The 21032-nt window shown below is 45.7% G+C and overlaps 1 protein-coding gene across 3 annotated transcripts in view; it reads left to right on the top strand.

The window, feature by feature from the left end:
- The window catches only part of CRAMP1 (cramped chromatin regulator homolog 1), a 135300-nt gene that overhangs the window by 98289 nt on the left and 15979 nt on the right, over positions 1-21032 (top strand). For all 3 annotated transcript variants that reach the window (XM_043494346.1, XM_038419742.2, XM_038419743.2), the window contains 3 exons: positions 4049-4123; positions 19155-19236; positions 20039-20143. In XM_043494346.1, coding sequence (XP_043350281.1) covers positions 4049-4123; positions 19155-19236; positions 20039-20143 — 262 coding nt within the window. The remainder of the gene's footprint in view (positions 1-4048; positions 4124-19154; positions 19237-20038; positions 20144-21032) is intronic.

Consider the following 21032-nt stretch of genomic DNA (forward strand, 5'->3'; position numbering starts at 1 on the left):
CCCAAGGGGATGACATATGTTCTACATTCCACAGGCACAAAAAGAAGACCCGAGTACAGTGGTTCCAGGCAGTGACCCATTGGTACCACTATCTCTAGCACCTCACAAAACGTGAGACCCTCTGGCACCAGTAAAGTGCCACTACTGGTGGCCAAAAAGGAGAGTGTAGTGTCCCTTCTGCCAGGGAGATCCTGATCTGTGGCTGCACCCCAAGATGTCTTTGCTTTACTGGATCTAAAGTCTCCTCCATCGGGTCCTTCCAGCTCCAGGGAACTCGTATCTCTGCCATAAGATATGCCTGCAGTACAGGGTCTATTCCCCCCCTCATATATGCTATACACCTCTCCATTGGCTCCAACAGTACTGCCTTTGGAACCAGTCCTCCTTTTCCTTTTTGGATGAATCTGAACCTGCAGAAGAATCACCTTTCCCATACCACTCCTAGGCACCATCACAGAGACCGGCACAACCATGGTAGTAACTATCTGCTCACCTTCCCCAGAGCCACTGGTGTCCCATGCCTTGAACTCCACAACGTCCCACAGAATAAAGGTGTGATTCTGGAAGCTGCAGAGATTCCCCTAGTCCTGGACTACGTTTTGTCCTTAAAGATATCGGATCTCTCTCTCAGCTGCTTGCAAGTCTATTTATCGGCAGTTGGTGTGTTCCATCCTCCAACAGAGGGTTACTCAGTTTTTACACACCCACTAACCAATAGATTTTGGAAAGACCTCCTCAAAACCGTCCTACTCTACAAATGATCACACCTCAGTTGGACCTGAATCGGGTATTTTCAGTATTAACAAAAACCCTCCTTTGAGCCAGTGGCATCCTGCTCCATGTTCCTCCTCTCCATGAAGGTCACCTGCCTTGTTGCCATCACTTAACTGAGAAGGGTTGGTGAACTAAACACTGTGATGGTGGACCCACCATTTACAGTATTCCACAAGGATACGGTCTCTATACGTACACCCAAAATTTTATTTTTTACCAAAGGTCGTCTCCCGGTTTTGTATTAACCAATCCATTCACCTACCTGTTTTCTTCCCACAGACCCACAAACTCTACATCTCCCCTCAACATCTGACAGGCTTTGACCTTTTACCTACAGAGAACAAAAACGATCAGGAAGTCCCCTCGCCTGTTTGTGGTGGCAGAGAAAATCAGGGGCCAGGCCATCTCCACACAGAGATGGATTTCCAGCTGCATTAAGTTCTGCTACCAAATCCAGGGCTTTGGAGCTGTGCTCCGGCTCCGCTCCAGCTCCAGCTCCAGGCAAAAACCTGCAGCTCCACTGCTCTGGAGCTGCTCCGGGCTTCGCTCCAAAGCCCTGGTCGAATTTGCCTCTCCCCTCCCCCCGCCGCCCAATGAGGGTACAGACTCACTCCACTAGAGCTGAAGGAATGACCACAGCATCCCTTCAAGATGTGCTTCTCACAGAGATATGTAGAGTGGCCACATGGAGTGTTCTGTCCACATGTTTGCCACACACTGCCTCTTGGTGCAGGACTTGGTGGCAGATGACTCCTTTGGCATGGTGGTTCTCCATATGACCCTTCTGTCCTCGTCCTCACACCCTCCTCCTACTTAGGCACTGCTTGTCAGTTACCCACAGTGAAATACAGTAGGGACCATCATTTGAAGAAGAGGAGGTTACTTACCTCTAACTGGAGGCTCTTCAGATCCCCATCTATATTCCATTTCCCGCCCTCCTTCTCCTATGCTTCGGATCTGCCAGATTCACATTGGAGAAGGAACTGGAGACGCGATCTGCCCTGCCCTTTGTCACCTCAGACAGAAGCACGAAGCAAGCTGGGGAGCAACAAACGCTACTTTCAAATTCTGACTCAGAGTCCTGTTGTGCATGCGTAATCCACAGCGGAATACAGGTACATCTCCAGGAACTTCCAGTAACAGGTAAGTAACCTCCTCATACCAAACCATGATAGGTGAGTGGTTAGTAAAATATTTCCTTTGGGAGTGAGCTTCCTCCCCATAAAGCTGGTAAAAGAATTTATTGCTCAGTTTATAAAATGAGTGATCCTGACAGAAAACGTTATTGGAGTAGTTCCTAGAGGCCCAAAAAGAGATCAAGGCCCCACTGTGCTAGACCTTCTATAAACATGCAGTGAGACTGGGCCTGCCCCAAACTGCCTAAGTGTAGATACATAATACAGACCAAGTATGGGGGAACAGGGGAAGCAGAAGCATGTAGAGATGAGGTGACTTGTTCAGAGTCTCACATCAGGTCGGTAGCAGATTCAGAAATAGAACTCAGGTCCCCTGATTCCCAGTCTAATGCCCTGTCAGTTGGACCAAACTGCTTCAGTGCTGAGAAGAACGGGAAGAGGACCATAAAGTATTAATTTCTAGTTTAGGGAAATTAAACATAGTGTATATAAGAAAAGGAGTACTTGTGGCACCTTAGAGACTAACAAATAGAGTGGAAAAATTTGTTAGTCTGTAAGGTGCCACAAGTACTCCTTTTCTTTTTGCGAATACAGACTAACACGGCTGCTACTCTGAAACCTGTCATAGTGTATATAGTTCAGTGGAGCTTTCTCCTCATTGAAGTCTAACTTCGAGCAGCCTGCAGTTAGAATAATATACATTTTCAATACTCCATACACCAAAGATGAGGGAGGTATATAGGGTCTGCAGGTAATTTTGGCATGAAGGACTTTAGACTGATTTGAAACTTAAGAACAGCCATACTGGGTCAGACCAAAGGTCCATCTAGCCCAGAATCCTCTTCCGACTGGCTAATACCAGGTGCTTCAGAGGGAATGAACAGAACAGGTAATCAAATGATCCATCTCGTCACCCATTTCCAGCTTCTGGCTGGGGTGTTTTGGATGAATGGACTAAAAGGTGGACAGAAAGCTGGCTAGATCGTTGGGCTCAACGGGTACTGATCAATGGCTCCATGTCTAGTTGACGGCCGGTATCAAGCGGAATGCCCCACGGGTCGGTCCTGGGGCAGGTTTTGTTCAATATCTTGATTAATGATCTGGAGGATGGCGTGGATTGCACCCTCAGCAAGTTTGCAGATGACACTAAACTGGGAGGAGTGGTAGATACACTGGAGGGTAGAGATAGGATATAGAGGAACCTAGACAAATTAGAGGACTGGGCCAAAAGAAATCTGATGAGGTTCAGCAAGGACAAATGCGGAGTCCTGCACTTAGGAGGAAGAATCCCATGCACTGCTACAGACTAGGCAGCAGTTCTGCAGACAAGGACCTAGCGGTTACAGTGGACGAGAAGCTGGATATGAGTCAACAGTGTGCCCTTGTTGTGAAGGCTAATGGCATTTTGGGCTGTATAAGTAGGAGCATTGCCAGCATATTTAGGGATGTGATCATTCCCCTCTATTTGGCATTGGTGAGGCCTCATCTGGAGTACTTTGTCCAGTTTTAGGCCCCACACTATAAGAAGGATGTGAAAAATTGGAAAGAGTCAAGCAGAGGGCAACAAAATTGATTAGGGGGCTGGGGTACATGACTTATGAGGAGAGGCTGAGGGAACTGGGATTATTTAGTTTGCAGAACAGAAGAATGAGATGGGATTTGATAGCTGCTTTCAACTACCTGAAAGGGGGCTCCAAAGAGGATGGATCTAGACTGTTCTCAGGGGTACCAGATGACAGGACAAGGAGTAATGGTCTCAAGTTGCAGTGTGGGAGGTTTAGGTTGGATATTAGGAAAAACTTTTTCACTAGGAGGGTGGTGAAGCACTGGAATGGGTTACCTAGGGAGGTGGTGGAATCTCTTTCCTTAGTCTTTTAAGGTCAGGCTTGACAAAACCCTGGCTGGGATGATTTTTTGGGGATTGGTCCTGATTTGAGCAGGGGTTGGACTAGATGACCTCCTGAGGTCCCTTCCAACCCTGATATTCTATGAAAGAGGTGTTGTTTTGTTTCTGAAGTCTCTAATATATACATTATTCATCAGAGTTTGGGGAGGAATTTTTTTATGACTGGGTGGTCAAAATACTGTGTAACATGTGTCCTTTCTCTCCCTGCCCCCCCCCCCCGCCGCTCCCCCAGATGCAGTCAGACTACTTCTTGCCAAAACCAAGGAGATTGCGGAACAGGCACCTGCGGAAGCCATTGGTGGTACAGGTCAGAGAAATTTGACTGAGTCTGGCATTTATTTGCTTGCTGAGTAGACCGTCAGTGAGGTTTTCCTAAAAATAAGAGTTTAGCTTCCTCTCTCATGTCCTCCGGGGAATAAAACTGAAAGGTCATAGGGAACAAGGATTCTTCTTTGAGTAGTATCCCTATGGGTGCTCCACTGTAGGTGTGTATGCGTCCCTGTGTTTCTGATCGGAGATCTTTGGTAGCAGTATCTGTTCGGCCCATAATTGTGCTCTCTCCTTGTGCTCTGCCTCGAGGCTAATTAGTGCTGCATGGTGAGCCACCTTTACTTCATTCTTAACTGTCCCTGGCTAGAAATGGAGCGATTAGCAGTCCATTCACAGATGCTTTAGATCAGTGGTCTCCAAAGCGGGGTGTGCGCACCCCAAGGGGTGCGCAAGACCATCCCTGGGGGTGTGCGGCAGGAGGAGCGCTGCCGAAGGAGCATCGTCGGCATGGTGGCAGCAGCGCTCCTGAACCTTTGATTCTTCGGTGGCACGCCGGCGGCAGCTCGGCTCTCCCCTCTCCGTCTACGGTGGCGGCAGCTGTTTTTTTTTTTTTTTGCTTCCCTAGAGCTGGCCCTGGGGGTGCGCGATCCAAAAAGTTTGGAGACCACTACTTTAGATCTTTAGAAATTCTTTCTTAGTCATTCTTAAGCTATGTGTACACTGCATACTTTACAGTGGCTAAGATAAGCAGTGTAGCCACTCTTTGCCAGAAGGACAGCTCACCTGCCATCAAAATAAACCCACTGCCAGTGAGAAGCAGAAGCTTTATTGGCGGGAGAGCATCTCCTGCTGACAAAGCACTGTCCGCACCGGCGCTTTTTGTCACTAAAACTTTTGTCAGTCGGGGTGGGTTATTTGTTTGTTTGTTTTTTTCCCCACAACCTGACCAAAAAAAGTTTAATGACAAAAATGCAGCGTAGACATAGCCTTAGTGTTTTTGTGTGCGTTTTCTTCTTAGGTGATGGGGTCCATTGCTATTCTTTTCCCTTCCCCCCCCCCCAAAGTTTTTACTTTATTTTTTCCTCCTCTTCTGGGGATTGCTGCCATCAAGGGACATGCCCAGCTCCCTCAGGTTAAAGAGGTGCCTCTCCTGTAAGGAGGCCTTACTTACAACAGATGGACATTCCCTCTGCATACAGTGCCTCAGGGAGGCCCACATCCCCCAGAAGTATGCTTTGTGTCAGCAACTGAAAGCCCAATCCTGGAAAAACTGGGAAATAAAGCATAAAACTACATCTGATGGAGGGAGCTCTGCAACCTGCAGTTGAGTCTCCTCAGTGATGAGAGCCATCACTGCAGCCTTCTACCTCCAAAGGAGGTGAACTGAGGAAGAAACCTTCAAATTCCCTGTGAAACATCTCCAAAATGAGAGCCACAAGTCCTCACAGTGAGTCCCTAACCAGCTAGAGGAGATCCCCGTCACATATGGTCACTTCGGTACCAATGGCTCCTAAACATGGTACCCACAAGTAGTGTGGGTTATCCAGTGCGGACACCGGGAGTAAGTCTAAGGACCCTCTGGGCACAGGCGCTTGAGGTAGCGGTTCTGCCTGTCAGACAGAAGCACAGACCGTATTGCCTGTGGGAAGTCGGCACCGTTACGGAAACCCTCGGTACCAAAAACAACTAAACTTCATTGGACCACTCATCTTGGTCAAGACTACAGATTGCTTCGGTACTGATAAGTCAGCACTGGCAAGCCCTGACAGTACTGATGACCATGGCACTGCAGGAGTACAGATTTTCTAAGAACCTGGTGGTATCTGAAACCCCAGAGTTTCCTTTACTTGGTACTGAATTCATCTCAAATCCTGAATCACCACCAGTACTGAGCAGTTTGCCTCCAGTCTCCTTATCTGCACCTCCAATTGATAGCAGCCGGGAGGAGTTTCTCTATCACTCACATTATGCTCCCTCCCACCATCAGCCCGGACCTTCCCAGGCACAGTTTCACGCTGGATTCCAACCCCATGGTATGACCAGCTGTGGGCTCTGTCACCCATGCCCTTTCCACTGCCACAGTGGCCACACCAGGGCTTCGAGGCATCCAGTGTCACGGTAGCATTCTGTACCTCAAAGTAGTGCCCATATTCATCATTCATATGTGATTTTGATATTTCATACAAAGCATGTCATATAATATATCCTAGAAAAGATCATGATCTGATGAAAATATGTATATCAGTGTATATGATCTTATGAGATTTTGCTGTATTGTGGTTGTTGAAATATGTTACAAATTTGGGCATCACTAGTTCTCCAGTGGCAACAAAGGAGGTGATCCACACCCACATGGTGTTAAAAGACCATTAATCAGCAGGGGAGTTGTAAACAAGGGATTTACAATTGTGTAAGAGAAGCACCACACAATGGGGATTGCTCAACCTGTAACTCAACAAGGCCCACCAGGTATACCTGGGCTAGTTTTTTTCCGTGGGCATGGACTGAGTATAAAATAAGGTCCTCATGATGCCACTGTTCACCTTTTTCTTCTCCCACCTATGCTGAAGGGAAGAAGAATGCTTGGAAGACAAAGACTTGAACTGAGGAAACTGGTCCAAGGCTTAAAGGGAAAGCCTGTGTATTAAGAACTGTAACCTACTTGCAACATCCAGTGGTGTGAGAGAAACTGTCTGATCCAAATATTGCTCAGTCTAATAAGGTCTAGAATTTAGACTGTGTGCTTACTTTTTATTTTCTTTGGTAACTATCTCTGAACTTTTAAGCCTACCACTTATAATCACTTAAAATCTGTCTTTCTGTAGTTAATAAATTTGTTTTATATTTTACTTAAAACAGTGTGTTTTGGTTGAAGTGCTTGGGAAATCTTCGCTCACGTTACCAAGGCTAGTGTGTGTCTTCTCCACACTGAGAGACGGTAGACTGGGTAATGAACTTATACTGGTCAGGCTTCTGACCAGGGCAAGACAGTTCAGTTCTGGGGGCAAGGCTGGGGGCTTGGCAGATTTGCTGGTGCCTTTCTGTGTGTGATTCATGAGTGACTCAGGGAACATTCATGCAATTTAGCTTGATGTGGGGCGCCACATGCTGTTGCACTGAGTTATAACCTCGCCTGGAGGGGTTTGCTGTTTATCACTAGCAAAGCATTGTGAGAGACAGCCCAAGTTGGAGAATTAAGGGGGCACAGCAGTACCCCAGTTCCAGATTATAGACCGGGATCCCATCACAGTCATCCACTGGGAATCCCTGAGGCGCTCTCCTTCTGCCTCTGCACCTCCTGAGGAAATATCTGAACAACAGGAGATTGAACTAGAAGAGGAGACCACACCACCAACTAATTTCTCTTCCTCTTCTCCGGATGAGGCAGTGATGTCCCCTCCTCCTTCCATGGCAGACAATTTTAGATCCTTTCAGGATCTTACAAAGCGGGTGGCAGATGGATTAGAAATCCCTCTCAAGAAGGTGAGGGACACCCACCATAAGCTGCTGGACATATTACATACACCCTCCTCCTCAAAGATCGCTCTCCTCATTGACGAGGTGCTTTTGGATCCAGCCAAACTTGTGGCAAACACCAGCATCGGCCAAACCAATGTGCAAATCATAGAATCATAGAATATCACGGTTGGAAGAGACCGCAGTCCCTAGTCCAACCCCCTGCTCAAAGCAGGACGAATCCCCAAATAAATCATCCCAACCAGGGCTTTGTCAAGCCTGACCTTAAACACCTCTAAGGAAGGAGATTCCACCACCTCCCTAGGTAACCCATTCCAGTGCTTCACCACCCTCCTAGTGAAAGTTTTTCCTAATATCCAACCTAAACCTCCCCCTCTGCAACTTGAGATCCTTACTCCTTGTTCTGTCATCTGGTGCCCCTGAGAACAATCTAGATCCATCCTCTTTGGAACCCCCTTTCAGGTAGTTGAAAGCGGCTATCAAATTTCCCCTTTTATTCTTCTCTTCTGCAGACTAAATAATCCCAGTTCCCTCAATCTCTTCTCGTAAATCATGTGCTCCAGCCCCCTAATCATTTTTGTTGCCCTCTGCTGGACTCTTTCCAATTTTTCACATCCTTCTTATAGTGTGGGGCCCAAAACTGGATACAGTACTCCAGATGAGGCCTCACCAATGCCAAATAGAGGGGAATGATCACATCCCTAAATATGCTGGCAATGCTCCTACTTATACAGCCCAAAATGCCATTAGCCTTCTTGGCAACAAGTGCACGCTGTTGACTCATATCCAGCTTCTCGTCCACTGTAACCCCTAGGTCCTTGTCTGCAGAACAGCTGCCTAGACACTAGGTCCCTAGTCTGTAGCAGTGCATGGGATTCTTCCCTCCTAAGTACAGGACTCTGCACTTGTCCTTGTTGAATCTCATCAGATTTTTTTTGGCCCAAATCCTCTAATTTGTCTAGGTCCCTCTGCATCCTATCCCTACCCTTCAGTGTATCTACCTCTCCTCCCCGTTTAGTGTCATCTGCAAACTTGCTGAGGGTGCAGTCCACGCAATCCTCCAGATCATTAATGAAGCTATTGAACAAAACCTGCCCCAGGACCAACCCTTGGGGCACTCCGTTTGATACCGGCTGCCAACTAGACATGGAGCCATTGATCATTACCCATTGAGCCTGATGATCTAGCAAGTTTTCCATCCACCATATAGTCCATTCATCCAGCCCTTATTTCTTTAACTTTCTGGAAAGAATACTGTGGGAGACTGTGTCAAAAGCTTTGCTAAAGTCAAGTAATAACACATCCACTGCTTTCCCCTCATCCACAGAGCCATATCTCGTCATAGAAGGCAATTATGTTAATCAGGCATGACTTGCCCTTGGTGAATCCATGCTGACTGTTCCTGATCACTTTCCTCTCCTCTAAGTGCTTCAGAATTGATTCCTTGAGGACCTGCTATATGATTTTTCCAGGGACTGAGGTAAGGCTGACTGGCCTGTAGTTCCCCGGATCTTCCTCCTTCCCTTTTTTAAAGATGGGCACTCGCCTTTTTCTAGTCATCTGGGACCTCCCCCAGTCGCCGTGAGTTTTCAAAGATAATGGCCAATGGCTCTGCAATCACATCCACCAACTCCTTTAGCACCCTTGGATGCAGCACATCCGGCCCCATGGACTTGTGCTCGTCCAGCTTTTCTAAATAGTCCCTAACCATTTCTTTCTCCACAGAGGGCTGGTCCCCTCCTCCCCATGCTGTGCTGCCCAGTGCAGTAGTCTGGAAGCTGACCTTGTTCATGAAGACGGAAGCAAAAAAAGCATTGAGTACATTAGCTTTTTCCACATCCTCTGTCACTAGGTTGCCTCCCTCATTCAGTAAGGGGCCCACACGTTCCTTCACTTTTTTCTTGTTGCTAACATACCAGAAGAAACCCTTCTTGTTACCCTTAACATAGCTTGCTAGCTGCAACTCAGAGTATGGTTTGGCCTTCCTGATTACTCCCCTGCAGGCTCGAGCAATATTTTTATACTCCTCCCTGGTCATTTGTCCAATCTTCCACTTCTTGTAAGCTTCTTTTTTGTGTTTAAGATCAGCAAGGATTTCACTGCTTTAGCCAAGCTGGTCACCTGCCATATTTACTATTCTTTCTACACATTGGGATTGTTTGTTGGCCAACAAATGGGCCAACAAGAAGTATTATATCCTCTTCTCCCACCCGCCACCTAATTCAATCGTGGTGGATTTGGTGAACTCCCATGGCCACCAGCACTACTCAAAATCCACCCCTTACGATAGAGATTGGAAGAGACAATTCGTTTGGGAGGAAGGCCTACTCTTCTGCAACTTTGCAGTTTTGAGTTGCAAACTACCAAGCCTTAGCAGCCAAATATGACTGCACAAATTATGCAAAGCTTAATGCCTTTATTGATCACCTGCCAGAGTCACACAGAGACCAATTTCAGGCCATCGTACCGGGGGGGGGGGGGTAGTTAGTGACAAAACCAGCACTCCAGACCGCACTAGGTCCTGTGGAAACTGCAGTGTGTTTGATCTCGACAGCAGTCGTGATGCAACAAGTGTTGTGGCTGCATCTTTTGAGACTGCAGAAGTAGATTCAGATGATGGTCAAAGACCTCCCCTTCGAAGGCCTGAAATTGTTTGTGGACAAGACCAATACCGCACTCCACTCTCTGAAATACTCCACAGTCATGCTTCAGTTGCTGGGGATCTATATGTCCAGACAAAGAGGAAAACTTAGTCCTCTGCCATTACAGAAGTCACATCCACCCAATTACCCATCACAGTGCTACAGACGCAACGAAAAGTGTCCACATTTCAGAGGGGCAAACCATCAGGCCACCATGTCTCAACTTTCCCTCAAAATACCAATTTTGATGCCACTCTCTACAACACCAGCTCTCTCGACCTCTCAAATCCATTTGGATGCTTTCTGGCTCTGTTCCTTCAGACCCGGAAACACAACATTTGACAGATGGGTTTTGGAAATTATCTCCCATGAGTATTCCATCCACTTCACCTCCCTCCATCCTCTCTACTTTTCCTCCCCATTTCTCTTCAGGGATCCTTCTCACAAAAGACTATTAAGACAGGAAATAAATAACCTCCTATCTCTGTTCGTGTATATCTCCATGGCAAAGGATTTTATTCTTGATATTTCCTGATCCCCTAGAAACAGGGAGGTTGGAGACCGATACTGGACCTTAGAGCATTGAAGAAATATGTGAAGGCTCAAAAAATTCGAGATGGTCACACTACCAGTGATTATTCCATCTGTGGAATAGGGGGATTGGTTCTCGACCCTCAACCTTCAGGATGCCTATTTCTACATATCGATTTTACAGTCTCTCAGATAATTCCTCTGGCTTACCCTAGGTCAGGATCATTACCAGTATAGAGTACCCCTTTTGGCCTTTGTTGGCTCCCAGAGTATTCTCCACACACCTGGGGATCATGATCTACCCGTACTTGGATGACTGTCTCTTCTGGGCCCACTCCTTCAAAGACGCCCTGTTGGCCACCCACAGGACAATGGAGTTATTCATGAAGCTAGGGTTACAAATCAACAATGAAAAGTCAACCTTAACTCTGGTACAGTACTTGGAGTTTATAGGGGCCGATCTCGATGCACTGCATGTGAGAGTGCTCCTCCCACAACACAGATTTCACAGCCTGTCAACGCTCATAGAGACAGTTCAAACCAGTCCACAAACATAAGCGAGACATTGCCTCCAGCTTCTAGGACACGACAGCTGGCACGTTTGTAATAGCTCATGCCAGACTTCACATGAGATGTCAGTAGACAGGGTTCAGTTTGGTTTACAGGTCAAACGGACAGGTTAGACAAACCTCTCTCAATGCCTTCCAGGGTCAAACGCTCCCTGGATTGGTGGAAAGATCCAACAAATGTTTGCATGGGTGTTCATGAAAAGTTCACACAACTTTTTCCACCCCAACATTATTTCTCACTACAGATGCATCCCTCATACGTTGGGGTGCACATCTCAACAACCTCACAACTCGGCAAGTGGTCGTCCCCGGAGGCGACTCTCCATATCAACCTCCTCAAACTCAGGGCAGTCAGGAACACTTGCTTTCACTGATCAGAGGTACAGACACGAAGATCATGACAGACAATATTGTGTGCATGTACTATCTAAATCGTCAGGGCAGCGCCAGATTGGCCTCCCTGTGCATGGAAGTGCTAAAGCTTTGGAACTGGTGAATCTGCCATAATGTTCTAATATCGGCAGCCTGCCTACCTCTCAGGAGTGCAGAACACAACAGCAGACACTGATTCGCAAGTTCTCACATGACCATAAGTGGGAACTGAACCCAGCAGTACTCCACAGCATATTCTATCAATGGGAGACACTGACAACAGACTTGTTTGCTACTTAGCTGAAAAGGAAGTGCCCACACTATTGCTCCAGGTTTGGCCTTGGACAACATTCATTAGGAGATGTTCTCCTTCTTCCATGGGACAAGGACCTTCTATATGCCTTTTCTCCATTCCCTCTGCTGTTGAAAGTCCTGTTTAAAAATAAAAAGGGAAAAAGAAAATGTCATCCTGATTGCTCCCACCTGACTGAGACAAACAAACATGATACCTGTACCTGTCACAGCTTGCAATGTGTCCACCAATCTCTCTTCAACCAACTCCTTACCTCCTCTCACAGAACGAAGGACACATTCTCCTTCCCAACCTGCGGAATGGCTCAAGGCTTGGCTCCTTCATGGTACAAACACACACAATGCTGCTGCTCCACGGTTGTATAGGAAGTGTTGCTACACAGTAGAAAATTGACTACTGATCATACTTACCTGCAAAAGCGAACTAGGTTTCAGGTTTGGGCAATTTCAGACAAATTACCCCGGCATCTTCTATCCTTCCCATGGTGTGTGTTGACCTCAAGAGGTCAGGCCAATCAGTCCGTCAGTTCACTCAAAGTACATCTGGCGGCCACAGCGATTTTCTATTTACAAGTAGAGGGATACTCAGTTTTCTCCCACCCAATTTACAAAAAGATTCCTCAAGGACATGGTGAACCTTTTTTTCCCCAACCCAGACATCCCACTTCAATGTGGGACCTAAATCTCATTTTAAAGAGTCTCACTAGATCGCGCTTTTGAGCCTATAGCCACTTGTTAACTCACATACCAGTCAATGAAGACAGCATTTCTGGTAGCCTTCACCTTCACAGGGAGAACATTTAGTGGCACTAAAGGTGCACCACTCTTTATAATATTCTTTAAAAATGAGGTTCCTCTTTTTGGCCCTATCGAAAGTTCATCCTCAAAGTGACCTCGTCTTTTCACATGAGCCAACTGATTCACCTCCTGACCTTTTACCCTAAGCCTCACTATGATAACAGGGAGGCTATACTGCACATGCTAGATGTTAGGAGAGCTCTGACCTTTAACCTGGACAGGACAAAGGCCTTTAGGAAATCTTCTAAGCTTTTCCTTTCCATTGCAGAAGGTCTAAAGGCACGGCAGTATCATCCCAAAGACTTTCCTAATGGGTCTCAAACTTGTATTAAACACTCCTGTAATGTTTGCAATGTGGTACCTCCATCTGGAATCCACATGCACTCCACGAGGTTGGTTTCCTCCTTGGTTGCCTTCCTCAAGAATGTCCCTATCTTGGAAATCTGCAGATTTCCATGGCTTGAGCATCTGCTCATACGTTCACTGAACACTGCGATTACTGGAGACTCTGTTTCTTACACCATCTTCATCTTCGTAGTACTATCATCCATAACAAACTAGATGCTGAAGCCCCAACCTCCCATTGGGGATACTGCCCAGGAGTCACGCACAGTGCAGCACCCAAAGTTACTCATTTTGTGCAGTAACAATGGTTCTTTGAGATGTGTGTCCCTATGGGTGCTGAACAACTCTCCCCTCTACTTCAGAGTAGAGAAGGACCTGAGGGTTCGCCCATGCAGTGCTAATTAGCTTCGACACAGAGCACAGAGGGAGGGGGATAAAGAGCATGTGCAGGCTGAACAGACACTAGTATCAAAGGTCTCTGATTAGAAGTGTGCGCGTGCGCGCACACACACACACACACACACACACACACACCCCCTACAATAGAGCACCCATGGGGGGGACATCTCGAAGAACCATCATTACTACACAAGGTAAGTAACTTTCTCTTTTGGCCTCTTTAATAACTAACCTGGTTAGATTCCTGCATCAGCAACAGCAGCTGCAGTAACAGTGGAGTGTAGCCACATGGAAGGGAGGTTGGGAAAGCAAAAATATACTTGGTCTAGAAGAAAGTTTGGAACAAATGGAATATCCTAACTGGGATTCTGCTTTATACCTCAGTCCTGCAGACTTTTATCTTTTTTGTGTACATTTGGAATCCTGGTGTCTCATTCCTTATTGCAACAAGATCTTCAGTTTGTCTTCCCACTGATTGTTTTTGAAATGTCTACGAAATCGGGGAAGACGGATTATACCAGGAAAAAAAAACCTCAGTTCAAAGGGGCACTAATTTAAAAATGAAGGCTGGGATTTTCAGTGGGGTTCATGGGAGCAAAGTGTCCAGCTCCGTCTGAATTCCATTGGTAAGTGGGTATCATTGGCTTCTCTAAGGCTCCCTGCAAATCCCAGCCAAAAAGGAAAATATGATTATAAGAGCATAGATGGTGGGGGAAGGGAGAGACTCAAGGCTGATGTAACTGGCAGGAACAACAAAGTATAAGAAAATGGAAACAACATTTGGCATTTGTTTGAAAAAATCTTATGAAATGCTAGCATGTGACCAGGGGCTCTTTAGTCTCCGTAGCTATATGTAAGGAATGAGAAGAGAGAGTCCACGTTCTGCCTTAGAGGTCTCCTGCGCCTAAGAAATTGCATTTTACGGGCCTCAGTGAGATGTTCTGTTCCATACAATTCCATCTTTTAAAATTTCTGAATGTAGTTTCCTTTGTCGTTCATTATCATTTAGTTGTTAACCATGACAGAGGATCAAGTCCCACACAAAAGCTTGTACCCATGCTCAGAGGTGACACTATAATGCAATACTCTAGGAAAGAGGTTCTCAAACTGTGGTCTGTGGACCACCAGTGGTCCGTGAGCTCCATTCAGGTGGTCCGCTGATAGTTCCCTCTAAGGTTTGCACCTGGGGGGCCGCACACGAGAGAATAAAGGGCCATCAACCTAATTAGTGGAGCCGTGCAGGCGTGGCTCCACTAATTAGGTGCCTGGACCCTGGAGAAGATGCACATATACGGTGAGGTGGTGGCCTTTGGGGGATAAAGGGTAGGTGGAAGGGGGAAGTGGGGTGAGATGAGAGGGGAATTTGGGATGTGCAGGGCTGCGAGGGCCAGAGAAAGAGGCGACATTTCCCAGCTCCAGGGCTGTGGCTGCTTGGGAGAGACGGCCCTTCTTCCCAGCCTCTGCTCTGTGGTTGCTGCGGTGGGGGGAAGAGGGAGAGACCCCTCTCCTTCCCAGCCTCAGCTCTGTGGCTGCCGTGGCGGTGAAGAGAGGACACATCCATTGCATTAGAAAGGTAAGACTACTGATATTAAAATATGAGTTGTAGGCTTTTATTTGTAGAACAAAAAAAAGTTAATTATTAAGTTTGTTTTAATATATAGCGCTTTTATCCAAAGCACTTTACAATAGTTAGCTAACGGTACAAACAACATTTGGAAAGATCATTAAGTGGTCCGCCGAGATCCTCAGCAATTTTCAAGTGGTCCACGAAAAAAAAAGTTCGAGAACCACTGCTCTAGGGGACTCGGAGACTGCTGCACTATCAGTGAGACAGGACCTGAGTTTGACTTCACATCTATCTCTGGATGTTGTCCAGATGGAATTTCAATGCCATGGTGCTCTGCAGAGAAAAAAGGCATGTAGCTTACATTCCCTCTCAAACAGAAGCAGAAAGGGTTCTTGCTGTGTCTGACTGGTGTGTGCCCACATAGTCACTGCCAGGGCTGGCCCACAACATCTTGGTACCTGAAGTGGGGAGCTCAAATGATGCCCCCGTGTCCCCTTGCTTGGGCCAAAACTTTGAATGGTCTCAATTCTGCCTTCTTCCTGTTCTACTTCTCTCATGGTACTGCTTTGCTACCTACCCCAATAAAGGAGAGCTAACAACTTAAAATGCCTTGTTTAAAATTTTAAGTAACACTTAACTTTCAAACGCCTGAACAGCAAAGGTAACTTTTCTTGTATGCATAGTAAAGACTGGCATTTTTATCTGTTTGAATAATCAAAGTGGTGCTTTCCGTGCCTTCTTGGTTGCAAAGATTTGAACTGCTTCCTGAAGATCCACAGCCAGGGCCCGTTCATGCTCCATTGAGATGGTTGCAAGGCCGACCAGCCTCTCCTGTGTCATTGTGGAGCATAGATGTGTTTTTATTAACTTCAGCTTGGAGAAGCTGCATTCTCCACTGGCAGCTGTTACAGGAAGTGTTTAGAAATATGCGCAGATCAGCAAAAGCATTTGGAAAGAGGGTGGTCAATTTATTTGTGTACATATATTCCAGAACAGCCTTTGGAGTTGATCCTGCTGAAATGTATCTTGAAAGGGCTTTCAGTTCATCACCTAAATCACTTGCATCAATATCGTGCATGTCATCATGTGTCTCTAGTGCCCTGCATTGCTGGTGTAGGTCTTCTTCAGGTATAGTGAGAGTTTCAGAATATCATACAACATCCCAAATATACTGCTGTGTTCCTTGAGCTGCATGAAACGTTCTTCATCTGACTGTATTGCACAATCTAGCACCTGGTTAAAGAATTCAACTTTGAATTGTTGTTTGGGGACTCTTATGGGATTATCCCATGCCTCGTAATCAAAATGTCATCATCTTCAGTGACTCTTGTATTCTTGAATGGGTGGGAATATAGCTTTAGAGTGAAGTTCCTCTGCCAACTTCTGTGCATTCTTCAGAATGTTTTGAAATCCCTCATCTGACCAGTAAGATTGTAGGTATGACTTTTTGCTTTGTCCAGTTGTTCCATTGCTCCAGATATAGCAAGGTCAACGCCTTGGAGCCTCTTGCTTACAACATTTACTTCAAACAGTATGCCACAACACTAAGCCACACAGAAATTTTAAGTTATGCCTGTTTCTGGTGATTCCATTTCCCCCTGCCACTGTTCTCCCACGAACAGTTCCTTTCATAGCATTATCCTGCATAATGGCAACTATGGCCATCTATCTTCCCAATTTGGTGTTTGATAGGCTTTATTGCCTCCACTCTACTTTTCCATCGTGTGGCACTCAGTGGTTTCAGTGTCAGAGAGGATGTTCCCAGATGTTGCTTCAAAATTTGCCATCAATGAGTTGATGCAGAGAAAAATATACAGATACTTTGAATTACATTAAAAAATTCAGCAGCCTCACTAGAAGCTGATGCTGCATCACGGACCACCAAGTTCAAAGAATGAGAACTGCATGGGACAAAAAAAGCTTGAGGGTTTAACTCTCAGATCCGTGTCTGCACTGTTCTGTTCTTTCCTCTCATGTTGGCACCATTGTCCCTGACCTCTCATGTCAGCTTTCGCAATTCCCGTATCTTCCAGCTTTTTAAGAAGCACATTTGTCATACCAGCTTCTGTAGTATCATCAATGTCATTAAATTCTAGAAAATGCTCTCTGACAGTCACCATTGCAGGGACATTTTCACTAGGTTCTGTTGTTGTTACAAAGCACACCATTAAAGTCATTTGTTCCGTATGGCTGATGTCAGGTGTGCAGTCCAGAATAACAGAGTAATATCTTGCTGACTTCAGATCTGCCGCAATCTGTTTGATTTTTGTTGCCAGTAACTGTCTGACCTCATTTTGAATTGTTTTTCCAAGGTAGTGATGTGTGTACATTTCTTGGGTGGTGACTCTTAGATGCTCCTGGAGTACAGCATCAAACTCTGCCATCAGCTTCACAATTTTAAGGAAGTTTCCATTGTTTAGCACATACCGCTGATCTGAAGTGCCACGCAGAGCTGGGTTTTGGATAGCAAGCATTCTCACAATGACAATGAGCCTTTTCAGAACATTTTGCCAGTAAAGAGACTCTGATGCAATCTTCTCTCGATGCTGATCATCTATGGTGGCCTTTAACCATCTCAAGCTCTTTTCACCTGTGGAGTGCTCTCCAGTGATTTGCTGCCTTCTCATGGCAGATTTCTAGCTAGATTTTTCCAGTCCTTTGTTCCTGTAGAACCCAATATGTCTGGAACATATTGAACATATGGAACAATATGACTGGAAGAGTTTGCAACAAAAACAGTATGCAGTATTCTGGGTTTTTGAGTACATAAGCCATGCCCTCTCCTCTTTCTCACCCTTGGGGATTTCAAGCCAGTAATGTGGTGGATGGAAACTTCTATTTGCATTGTCTTTGGAGAACATGAAGTTTTTCACTTGCTGTACAAGGAAGTCTCTCAGGCTACTGCTCAAGAGGGTCCACAGTCCTGGATCATCTAGACTTAAGGAACTAAACTCAGCAGCAGATGTTTCTTGCTCCTCCACCACGCTCTTAGTATATCAGAGTTGGAAGGGACCTTAGGAGGTCACCTAGTCCAACCCCCTGCTCAAAGCAGGACCAATCCCTAATTTTTGCCACAGATCCCTAAATGGCCCCCTCAAGGAATGAACTCACAACCCTGGGTTTAGCAGGCCAATGCTCAAACCACTGAGCTGGCCCTCCCCCCCTTCTCTGATCTACACTTTTTCTTCAGGAATGAGCATGGTTACATCCATTTGAGATGGAGATATGGATGCTGCAGTAGCTGCCAAGTCACCTGCACTCTGACTAACTGGAAGATCAGGCATCTCCTCACCACTCGGCTCACTGAACATTTGTGTCTCTGTATCTCAGGAGAGCTCCTTCCTGCTTAGGTAGAAAAGCTTCCTTTGCTTGCTTTCTTTATCTGAATGCTGCCCCAGAGGGGCGTTTTCTTCTTTCACTCATGACTGCTGTTCTGTGCCAGCTATAGTGGCTCTCAACACTCAATTGAAGGGGACAAATAAGCAGGTTGGTAGCTGAGTGAGGGAAGATATCAGCGTCTTAAGGGCCAAATTGGCTCCTACTACTTCAGTTGACTGCCTGTTCTCCTCAAGTGGGTTCAGGGAAGCAGCAGGAAACAGGAAGCTCCCTGAGAAGCTGGTGTTAATCAGTTCTGGCTCCTAGGGGTGGTAGAGAGGTACATAAGAGGCTCCTCCTCCTCTCTCTCTCTCCCTGCAGCTCCTGCTGCTTTCTGTTATTCCCTCTCACCTTTTCTCCTGCCTGCCTGTTATGTCTCTTGTGCCCTCCTTCCTCCAGCACAGCACTCCACCATCTCTGTGCATCTAGAGCAGAGAGAATACATATGCACCAGCAGTAGCAGTCTACACTCTGGGTCCTAGTGGTGCCCCCCCCCCACAGTCTGGCACCTTAGGCGGCTGCCTCAGTTCGCCTCATAGTAAGGCCAGCGCTGGTCCCTGCTGTACTGATATTCAACTCCTTATTCTGTAAGGTATCACAACTGCAAAGGACACTATATGAAACCAACTCACTTTGTTCTGTTTTTAAATTTGTTTTGGTCTGTTATCTTCCCCCACACAGAGAACACTGCTCCCCAGGCCATCGGGAAATCCGTCCCAGCATGTCTGCTCCTTCTCCATCTTATCCAACTCTTCCATAACAGGTGAGTCTGCCCTTTCTGCCTTAAGGAATAAAGATCCACAGTGGGAAATATTAAGTTGTGAGCTGATACTGGGATGAATTATAAAGGCTCTCTTACCACTGTGTGTGGTGAGGAGTGATGGAATAATCTTTAAAAGAAAAAAAAAATCCGTTCAAAACCGCAACCATTCACCAGTTTAGTCGAGTCATGTCCCAAGGGGTGACAAGCTTCTGCTTCTTGATAATTTTTACATAGCTTGTAATCATTTCTCCTCAGTTTCTCTCCCTCTTTCCTAACCCTAGTTCCATGGAGTTCTACATAAAGAAACCAAATTTGTGGGTGAAAATGCTGAGCCAGGAATTCTTTTCCTTAGAGAGTAGTCGTACTCAATTTTACGTTAGGCTTTTTCTAGCGTCAGAATGTTATATGAATTGAATATGGTGAAATAAATTCACTGACCAGTATTTTGTCTGCCATTTGGCCTTTCCCTCTGGCCTCTTCTTGAGGTATAGTACTGACACAAGTTAATCTGGATCCCACCATGGATCTCAAAATCAGCATTAGAACCTCAAGGTTATTTTAATTGGAAATAATGGCATGCAGCTGTAGTTACACGCAGTATTGCCATTGTCTTGCCTGGCAATGAACTGCTGATTAGCTTGTGCTACTACTATTTGAAGTCTTAATTTCATCACTGCTTTCAGTGTCAGCTTAGTTTGGAAGCTGCTTAGAATTCCCACAGATCTATTCAACTGTGCAGTGTTTTGGTTTAAGGAAGATGTCCAGTTTTGGCTCCTCTGAGATTTAATTCTTCACTCTTTAGGGAGAGGTTCATTTCGGCCAATACAGTCTTCACTGACTAAAGCTGCTGTTTCTCGACCCATTGTGCCCAAGGTTCTTCCAACACAAGATACCAACCACCTGTCCAGTAAGTCTCCCCTCATAAAACTGGCATATTTTGATTTCCTACATCCAGGTACAAATCCATGGTGCCTTTAAAATGTTTTGCTTGTTTATATATATATATATATATATATATATATATATATATATATATATATAATATATACTTTGCAATACATAAAAACAGTTTGCACCACAATAGGTGTGGAGAGACTTGCTGTAGGGAAGGGGAGTGGGCAATGATGACACACTCCAAACTAGTATCACATACCATGCTCATGTCCTAACACTTGGCATATGGATGGATCGATGGATGTATCTATGGATCTGAACCAGACCCAGCATCATGAATCCCCTGATCTCTGGGGAAAGTTAGAGTACAGACTTTGTGGCTCAGGTTCAGCTCTGCATATATATGTGTTACATTTTGTTCTAAGCCCTAATAGTTTATCCACCAAGACAAGATTTGGAATACTGGGCATGGAGGGGACTTCACCAGTGCCTCCTTTTCTACCCTGTCCCATAATAAAAGAACATGCCTCTTAATTAAATGAACTGGTAGTGAGAACATGTAACCAGGAATCCTGTTTCATATTGTGTGTACTTGGCCTGGGGAATTCTCTGCCACAGAAAGACAGTTAAATGTTGTAAGTTGTGAAAGAGCTGGATAAGCTTAAGTTCCCTAAACGCTGTGTCTTGGGCAAATTAAAATGCAGAGCACAACTTTATGCTTCAGAGAATAAGCTGATCAGCTAATATGGAGAAATCTTCCTCCTTCATGCAGAATAACACTGCTGGCCAAGTGTATTATGGGTTTTTCCTCCAACAGAAATATCAAGCCTAGGCTGCAGCCAGAAGCAAGGTACTAGATGAGACTGTTATGCTGGTGTTATAGCACCTCTCTCAAACTATAG

The sequence above is a fragment of the Dermochelys coriacea genome, chromosome 10 (genome assembly GCF_009764565.3).
Source record: "Dermochelys coriacea isolate rDerCor1 chromosome 10, rDerCor1.pri.v4, whole genome shotgun sequence".
Classification (NCBI taxonomy): Eukaryota; Metazoa; Chordata; order Testudines; family Dermochelyidae; genus Dermochelys; species Dermochelys coriacea.